General features: G+C 50.3%; 1 protein-coding gene across 1 annotated transcript in view; it reads left to right on the forward strand.

The window, feature by feature from the left end:
* Positions 1-1802: 1802 nt before the first annotated feature.
* Positions 1803-9256, forward strand: part of ZC3H12D (zinc finger CCCH-type containing 12D) — a gene marked incomplete at its 3' end in the record, with an annotated part of 24679 nt that continues 17225 nt past the window's right edge. Inside the window, 2 exon segments of the mRNA XM_015559518.1 lie at positions 1803-1995; positions 8920-9232. Coding sequence (XP_015415004.1) covers positions 8991-9232 — 242 coding nt within the window.

A 9256-nucleotide genomic window follows, 5' to 3' on the forward strand; every position in this document is an offset into this window, starting at 1 on the left:
TTGACAAATGGTAGCTGCTGTTAGAAAATCCATTGAAGCTTGAATTAGTGCTCAAAGTAACCATCTTAATCTAGATTCCTAGCAAAATGTCCCTTTTTCTTTAAAAAAAATATTTTATTGATATTTTACAGAGAGGAAGGGAGAGGAATAGAGAGTTAGAAACATCGATGAGAGAGAAACATTGATCAGCTGCCTGCTACACACGCTCCACTGGGGATGTGCCCGCAACCAAGGTACATGCCCTTGACCGGAATCGAACCTAGGACCCTTCAGTCCGCAGGTTGACTCTATCCACTGAGCCAAACCAGTCAGGGCGAAAGTGTTCCTTTTTCTATTGGTTTCAGATTGTACTTTTAATTTTTATGTCAACAATCCCATCCTGTATGTTTTAATCTTCTAGATGGCCTCAACTCTTCTGTGGGAGACAAATGGGGAGGGAATAAAGAAGAGAAGTGAATCCCAGTTACCATGTGCCATTCTTACTCCCTCAGCATCCGCTCCCAGGTTCTAACCCAGCCCAATCCACCCCGACCCACTGGCTGACGGCGTGTCCTTGGAGCAGTCACCCTGGAGGAGAGTCTGTCCCATGATGTGACTGCTGCAGATCAGGGCCCAAATAGGTCGCTGCCTGTAAATCCTTCAGAGACTGTCTGATCGACCCCTCACCTGTGCCCCAGCCAGGTGTGCTGGTTCCTGGGTTCCTGGGACAGGCCAGTGCCCTACCTAGGCAAGTATGTAAGGCATTTTGCCCTTATCTGGGCCGGGTCACACCCAGTACCACCACTCACCCTGCTCTGTTCTAGATCATTCTTTACTGCCTGCCACACGGGAAGGAGGCTGTTCCTTCATCTTGCCAAGATGCCCCTCGTAAGGTCCCTTAATAAACTCTCGATGTAGGGATGGAATGGCCAGCCTCTCTCTTTGGTCTTGGGCACTTCAGAGGCATGGTGTTTTGTCGGCTACTGTGTGGTTTGATCCTGTTCTTTGTCTTATTCTGGCCCCTGATGGGCATCCCCAAGTGCAGGAAATAAACGCAGAGTTTGGAGTCTGTTTGCCCATATCCCCTGAAGCAGCAGAATGCAGTGGTCAGGTGGGTCTGGGATCAGGTGGGTCTGGGGTCAGGTGGGTCGGGGTCAGGTGGGTCTGGGCTCATGTGGGTCTGGGGTCAGGTGGGTCTGGGGTCAGGTTGGTCTGGGATCAGGTGGGTCTGGGGTCAGGTGGGTCTGGGATCAGGTGGGTCTGGGGTCAGGTTGGTCTGGGATCAGGTGGGTCTGGAGTCAGGCTCCAGAGCCTCAGTGACAGAGAAGCAGCCTCCCACCCCTTGCAGGGCTGCAGGGACCTGCACCCAGGGTCATATCCCCGACAGAGGCAAGTAGCCTGGTCCCCTAGCCCACAGGACGTGGGGACTTCTTTGGGACTCTGTGACGGAAGGGACAGGGTCCTTCCCCAGGCCCATGACCCCCGTGCACCCTGTCTGCACAGCCATTTCTGGTCTCCCCTCGCCCTGTGTGTGTAGCTTTCTGCATGAAGCTGTGAGCCCTGGCCGGCCACAGGAGCCTGTGGGCTCAGCTGCAGCCTGGGTGGGAACTCGAAGCGGAAGTTCCCCCTCAACCCATTAGCACCTCTGCCTCCCCAGTCCCTCCTGGCTTTCCTGTGTGGCCAGCCAGGGCCCTCACCCAGAGCTCGTTTTGCATGTGGTTGTTAAACTTTGATTCGTGACTCATGCTGAGGCTCAGGCTTGAATGCCTCCCTCATTTGATTGCTTTCTTCCTTTCCTTGTTTTTTTTTTTTAACCCAAAGCAAAAGTACCTTTGCAGCTGAGCGGGACCGTGACATCCAGGAAGTGGTGCTCGGGCATAAGAAGTCTCCCCACAGCCACGTGGCGTCAGTGACACCTGGGTCACGGGGAAGAGAGGGCAGCGCGGCAGCTGGGCAGCCCGGAGGAACGGAGGCCCCTGGAGTCCCCTGCGAAGGCCGCAGCGACAGGCTCTGCTGGTGAGTGCACGTCCCTGGCTGTCAGGCGGTCAGACACCGCGCAGCCTTGTGTGCGGAGAGACCGAGCATAAGGGGCCGGAGGGGTGCAGGTTGGAGAGCAGTTCTTGGAGGAGGAATCTATTTTCTCACACCTTAAATCCTTGTAAGTGCTCAGATGGGGGGAAAGAATGGTAAGCATTTTAAATTTCCTTGAGGTGAAATCCTTATTTATTTCAGCAAAGTTGTCTTTTATTTCAGGATGGTTTTTGTGGGAGAAAGATTAATCAGAGGAAGCTGCCTGGTTTCAGTAAAAACTTCTGCTGTAGTCTCTGGAAGGATTTTAATTTTATGAAATCAGAAGGAGTGATCTAGAACATTTTAAACCTGTGCCTAGCTCTTGGAGGCATCTTCTAGATTAGAGATTGATGTGTGGGTGTCAGTTTCCTGGCCAATCAGGGACAGAGGCAGCAGAGCAGCTCAAACACCGTCTCCTCTAGAGGGTGGCTCTGTGGGCTTCCAGAGGCCCATGAGGATGCTGAAATGCAGTTTAATCTGACGGCAGTGCAGACAATTTTGGCCAATTCTCTGCTCCCATTAGAAGCCTCAGCCATGCCCCCAAGACTATAAACTCTTCCCCAAGGCCCAGGGAGGCCAGCTCAGGAGTGCCAACACCTGACCTGTGAAGAGGCTGGGAGTGGAGGATAGTAGAGGGTTTTGTTTTTTTGGAACGTTGCTTCAGAGTTGCCGTGGGCTACGGATCAGGGTGTACATACTCACATGTACACCCAAAGTAGCCTGTAGCAAGCGACAAGTTCAAGGAGATAACCAAGGGCCAGGCCAGTCTACCCACACTCATAGCAGCAATTCACAGCAGCCGAAAGGTGGCAGCAACCCTAGTGTCCCCTATCCAATGAAAGGCTAAACAGAATGCAGCACATACACACAATAAAACACGATTCAACCTTAAAATGGAAGGACATTCTGACACATGTTACAACAAAGGTGAACCTTGAGGACATTGTGCTAAGTGAAATAAGCCATCACAGAAGGACAAATGCTGTGATTCCATGAGAGACTGAAAGTAGAAGTGTGGTTGCCAGGGATGAGGGAAAAGGGAGAGGGAGTTAGTGTTTAATTGGTATAGTTTCCACTGGGGAAAGCGAAAAAGTTCTGGAGATGGATGATGGTAGTGATGCTTGCTTAATGCTACTGAACTGCACTCTTAAAAATAGTTAAGATGATAAATTTTATGTATATTTTACCACAACTGAAAAAATTGTAACTCCCTTTTAAAAAAAAAAAAAAGGCCTGGGCTGAAGTCCTTGCCTTTCCGTAACTTCCCCAAAATCTAACTGACTCCAGTGAGAGCTCTAGAGCTGAGCTGAACGGGGCAACTTCCGCCTGGACTCCATTTAGAAAAACTTTCTCCCCATCACAGTGGAGCTGGCAGAGGTGACTGGGATGGACTTGGGGGTCTGAGGCAGTGTGTTGGATGTGCTCACTCTGGGGCCCATGTGTGGGTGCACTCTGCTCTGAAGCCCTGAGCAGCCCTGGGGAGCACCCTCTGACCTGGGAGATGGTGGGAATCACTGCTCTTGGGAGTCTGGTCTCTCTCTCCCACTTATTAGCTGTGGGATCCTGGGTAAGTCAGCAAAACCTCTCTCCTCCTCGGTTTCCTCACCTGCAACATGAGCAGCCCTTTCTACCTACCAGGATGTTAGCTTTTCCAAAGATAGTACACAAGGAAGTGCCTTCTAACTATAAAACGCTGCACAGGTGAGCTACCGGCTCACTACAGGTCTCCCCTCTCATTTCCTCCTCCTCTTTCCCCTTTATTCCTGTCCTCAGGGGCCCTTCCAGACCACTGGGATGGATTGGTTGATTCTAGAAGGGCCAGGTCTGATCTGACTCCCATGGCCCACCTGTGAGGTCACTCCCCCGCTTCCTTCCACGCTGTTTAGTTAGGTCACCTCTGACCTGGGCTTCTACCTGAGCAGCAGTCACCCGCACTGCTCGCCACAGGAGAGTGTCACCGTGCTGACCCTCGTAGGAGCCCTGAGGAGACATGGAAGGCTTGCAGTGTTACTAATCAGTGGTGCTGTTGTTGACTTCCAGTCAAGATTGAGGAAGAAAGCTCAAGTGAACTCGTTCAGTTTCAGGTCTTAAAAATAGGAAGGAAAAGAAGCCGGCCCTGTTACAGCTCAAAGACCATCCCCTCTGAAGGGAGAGATGTGACCCGAGGGCCCGAGAACAGCCCCCAGCCCAGGTTTCTCCCTTATTTGGAAATTTTCAAAGGAAATGAAATTGATTTTAAAGCCTCAAGGGGGGCAAAGCCTCTGAAGTGGGCAGATGTTTCTGTTAAGCCTCTTCAGAGAGCGGCTGTGTGGGGACCTGAGCGCTCTGCAGGGAGCTGCTGGGGGCAGGGCCTCGCGTGGCCACTCACTCCCACCCTGGGTGAGAGCCCGAGGTGTTTTATCTTGAAAGTGTTCATGTTCCTGTCATTGCAGAATGCAAGGTTACAAAACTCACGCGGACTCTCCCAGTAGCTATTACTCTGTGGCCAGGGAGGTCACCTGACCTGTCACCGTTGGGTTGTCCCTTTGCAATAACTAGGTGTTGCCTCCATCCTGAACACAGCTCAAAGCAGTGCGTTTCTTTTGGCATCTACCTGTGGTCAGTCTCTGCCATTTACGAGCTTTGTGCCCCTTACTCAGTGCCCCTCTGAGCCTGTTTCTTCACCTATGCAAAGAGAGTACTTTCATCTACCCGCCTACCCACCAGAGATCATGGAAAGTTCAAGCAAGCGTCTCTACATGAAAGCGATGTGGAAACAATGAGGAACTATGTGAAAAGGACTTTTCTGTTCGGGTTGCTTGTTTCTGTCTTTCTTCTCTTCTCTCTGACTTTAGTCCCGTCCTGCTAATCTCTCTCTCCTCCTCCTCTTCCATTTCTCTCTTTCTTCCAAACCAAAGTAAGTGCTACAGTGCACGCGTTAGCAGGAAGGGCTGGAGTGGGACTGGAGCTGGAGCTATTGGGACTGGTAAGGCTCCTTGGAGGATGTGACAGTGGGGCTGGGCCTGGTGGAAGGGTGGGTGCTCCCAGCAGAGGGAAGAGCCAGAGAAGAAGGCCTGCTGGCCTGGGAGACAGTGAGCGACTCCTGGTGTGAGGCTGGGCTGTCAGACTGGGTGAGTGCCCTCCTCCTCCATGGAGACTGGACCCCAGCCCAAGGAAACAGCTGTCCTGAGAGGGGACTGGTCACTAGTTAAGAGTAGAAGGAGAGGCTGGACTACAGGTATGTGACGAAGGATATTGAAGGTGGGCCTGGCCCAGTGGGGGAGGGCCTTTAGGCTCATGCTGTAGAGTTTTGACGTTTGCTCTGTACAGGACGGAGGCACAAGGACGTGTTGGAGAAGATATACGAAGTCTTTAGTCAGTGCACTCACTTGATTGGAGCTGTGGATGACAGGTTGGAGAGGAGCCCCTGGGAGAGGTGACATGGCCGGCTCTGAGAAAGGCCCGTTCTTCCTTCCTTGGTTCTCTGGATCTATGAGGGCCCTTCTAGTCTCTCCTTTTCCTCAAAGGAAGACGAGTCATTCCTCACCTGTGTTTTTTTGTTTGTTTATTTGTTTTTTTGTGTTTTGTTTTTTTTGTGCCCTTTACCAGAATTGAACCTGGGACCCTTCAGTCCACAGGCCAATGCTCTATCTACTGAGCCAAACCGGTTATGGCACCTCACCTGTGTTTTGAAAACACATTTTTTAATCAAAACTATTGTGTTTATCATCATGATTGATGGCTTATTATTTACATTTGTTGTCTGTTTCCCCGAATAGGTTCTGAATGAATGGAAATTAGACTGTTTTATTTTGTTTTCATAGAACTGGGTTGCAGAACAGTAGGTGATCAGTGTATGTTATACAAATGAATGAATAGATGAATGAATGAGTGAATGAACGCACTGGAGTGGTGGTGCTGTGAGTGTAAAAGAGAGGATGGTCACGGAAAATGTCCAGGATGTAGAAGTAATGACATTTGAATGTAGATGTGAGAGAAAGGGAAGAGTCAAAAGTGACTGAGATTCTTATTTGGGCCTCTGGGAGAAGCCATTCAGTGAGATTCAGAACCAAGAAAAAATACATATGAGGAGAGAAGGTAATTTCAGCTTTGGACGTTTACTAAAGGAAAATCTAGTAAACTCAGGTAGAGTAGGCCCTATGCCAAGTATTGGTAATTCTGAGACAAATAGATCAGAGTGCAGTTCGCAGATTCCTGGGAAATAGGTAAGAATTCAGTGTGTCATGACAGGTGTGAGCAAAGTGCCTGGTGGGTGAGATGATCAGCCTCTCATTCTGTCTGTGGAGTTAAGGGTGACTGCTTGGAGTGCATTTGAGCTGCATCTTGAAGTTTGCCAAACTAAAGAGCACTCCAGGTGGAGAGGAAAGCATGCACAGTGATGTGAATGTTCTGGAAAACTTGGGGAGCCGGAAGGGATTCAGCATGGCTCCAGAGAAAGAGCTGGTGGGCCAGGGGTGGGTGGTGAGGTCGACAGGTGACAGACAGCCCAGCAGCCTGCTCAAGAATCCAGTGCCTTTCTTGTAGTCAGCACGAGGACAGAGGGTAATTATAATCAGGGGGTGATATGGGCACAGGCAGGGGGGTGACGGTGACAAATGGGCACAGCAGAGGCCTCTCTGTCCAGGAGTCTGGCTGAAAAGTGCCCCTCACCTGCCAGACCCTGTCACTGCTGGCTCTGTTCGGGTTCCAGCACTACAGGGAGAGGCCCAGCACGAGGATGAGGAGCCGAGCTGGGAAGCTAGAAAAGAGATGCGGATCCTCCAGGGGACTCCTGTGGGAGACTAAACTGAAGGTCAAGACCAAAATCAATGGCACGAAGGTTCCGTTGAGCGTGATTTGTAACAGGGAGAAACGGAAGGCAATGTAAATGTCATCATTTGGCATATGGTTAAACACCATTCCTTCCTTCCTTCCTTCCTTCATCCATCCATCTATGCATCCATCCAATAAAGACGCATCGAGGTTCAGCTTTGCCAGGCCCCCGTTCAAAATGCTAGCCTTGAGTTGTTTGGCTCAGTGGATAGAGTGTCGGCTTACGGACTGAAGGGTCCCGGGTTCGATTCCAGTCAAGGGCATGTACCTTGGTTGCGGGCACATCCCCAGTAGGGGGTGTGCAGGAAGCAGCTGATCGGTGTTTCTCTCTCATCGATGTTTCTAACTCTCTATTCCTCTCCCTTCCTCTCTGTAAAAAATCAATAAAATATATTTTAAAAAACCAAAATGCTGGAGATGCAGTGGGAAGCAAAACAGATAAACAGGCATGGAAAGATTTCCATAACTAATTTTTTAATAAGAAAAGCAAGTTGTTGAACGTTACATACAGGACGGCACTATTTATGTTAAAAAACATCCTCCTAGGACAATACATCTGTGTGTCTATTAGATATGCAAATAAATGCATAGAAAAAATTCTGGGAGAGTGCAAACAAATACTCAGCCGGAGAGGCAAGTGGGATTTGGGGTGTGTCCGAAGAGACAGTATATCTTTTTATTCTTATCCTTCTGCATTGTTTCGCATTTTCACAGTTAATTTATTTTCATGATTATGTCTGTATTCTAAGATGTTTTTTGAAAGATGCCGGTCTTTGTGAGCAGATGAGAGAGGGGCCCAGTCGGTCCAGAGTGTCCCATTGGTTTGATCATCTTCTTTATGTAAACATCTGGCTGCAGGCCCCCATCAGCACACCCCTCCCCACAGAGGTGTGGGCCACGCTTGAGGGGAAAGGATGGCATTTGGATTAGGACCTTTTAGAGGTTCGGTATGGTCTCAATTAATTGCTCGGGAAAGCTGAGCCAGTGCATAGAGTTGAATTTGGGTGCACTTGCTGGGCATAGAATTTGCCAGGGGCATTTTTCCGTAAGCCGAGGAGCTGTATTACTTTACCAGGATGGCCATAACAAAATACCACAGATCGGGTGCTCTTGATCATATATATAATTTGTTATGTGTTATATGTTATAATAATATTTTATGTAATAATATATGCTATTATGTAATATTTTATTTATTATTATGATTGTGTCAATGCTGGGAGCTGGAAGTCTGAGATCAAGGTGCAGGCAGGGTTGGGTCTCCTGAGACCTCCCTCCATAGCTTGTAGATGGCTGCGTTCTCTTTGTGTCTTCCCATGGTCTTCCTTCTGTAGCCATCTGTGTCCAAATCTCCTCTTCTTACAAGGACACCAGGCATATTGGTTCAAGGACCTCTTTTTAACTTAATTACCTCTTTAAAGACCCCCATCTCCAATTATTTTTTTTAATCTTCACCCAAGGATATTTTTTCCATTGACTTTTAGAGAGAATGAAAGGGAGAGGGAGAGACGGAGAGAAACACTGATGTGAGAGACACATTGATTGGTTGCCTCCCACATGTCCCTGATCAGGGCTGGGAGCCTGCAACCCAGGTACGTGCCCTTGACTGGAATCGAACCCAGCACCCTTCAGTCCGCAGGCCAATGCTCTATCCACTGAGCCAAACCAGCTAGGGCCCATCTCCAAATTTTGTCACATTTTCAGGTATTGGGGCTAGGGCTTCAAAATATGAATTGGCATGGACCCAGTTCACCCATGACCAAGCCTCAGAAGCGTTTCTCTGGCCCCTGTGCCAATGTCCCCAGTCCTGAGGGCCTTCTCGGCGGCCCTGGGTGCCTCTGGCTAGGGATCCTTGCCAGGGCGCTGTGCGAGCAGCGTGATTGCATCTGTGGCTCCCCAACCACACCGAGCAACTGAAAATCCCCCAGGGGGCCAGGCGTCCTCAACACGATTTCCTGACAGATAAGGCGCAGAGGGAACGTAGTTCATTTGCCCTCAGTAACCTCACAGCCAGCCAGGCTGCCCAGAAAACGCCTGATGGATGCTTTTTCTCTTTAGCTCATGCCGGTGGGGCTCTGCCAGGAGAAAGCCAGGGGCAAGACCCTTGCCAGGGGCCTGGCTGGCACAGCATGGAGCACTCCAGCAAGATGGAGTTTTTCCAGAAGCTAGGCTACGACCGGGAGGATGTGGTCCGGGTACTCGCCAAGCTGGGCCAGGACGCCCTGGTCAACGACGTGCTGCAGGAGCTGATCCAGACCGGCAGCCGCCCCGGGGCCCACCTGAGCAGTGCTGCACCCCTGCTGGTCCCCAGGGGCTCCTGTGGGACCCCGGACTCCATCCGGCGCGGGCTGGGGGCCGATCCGGAGGAGGAGTGCGGGGGCCCAGCCAGCTCCTT

Source organism: Myotis davidii, unplaced genomic scaffold (genome assembly GCF_000327345.1).
Source record: "Myotis davidii unplaced genomic scaffold, ASM32734v1 scaffold1534, whole genome shotgun sequence".
Classification (NCBI taxonomy): Eukaryota; Metazoa; Chordata; class Mammalia; order Chiroptera; family Vespertilionidae; genus Myotis; species Myotis davidii.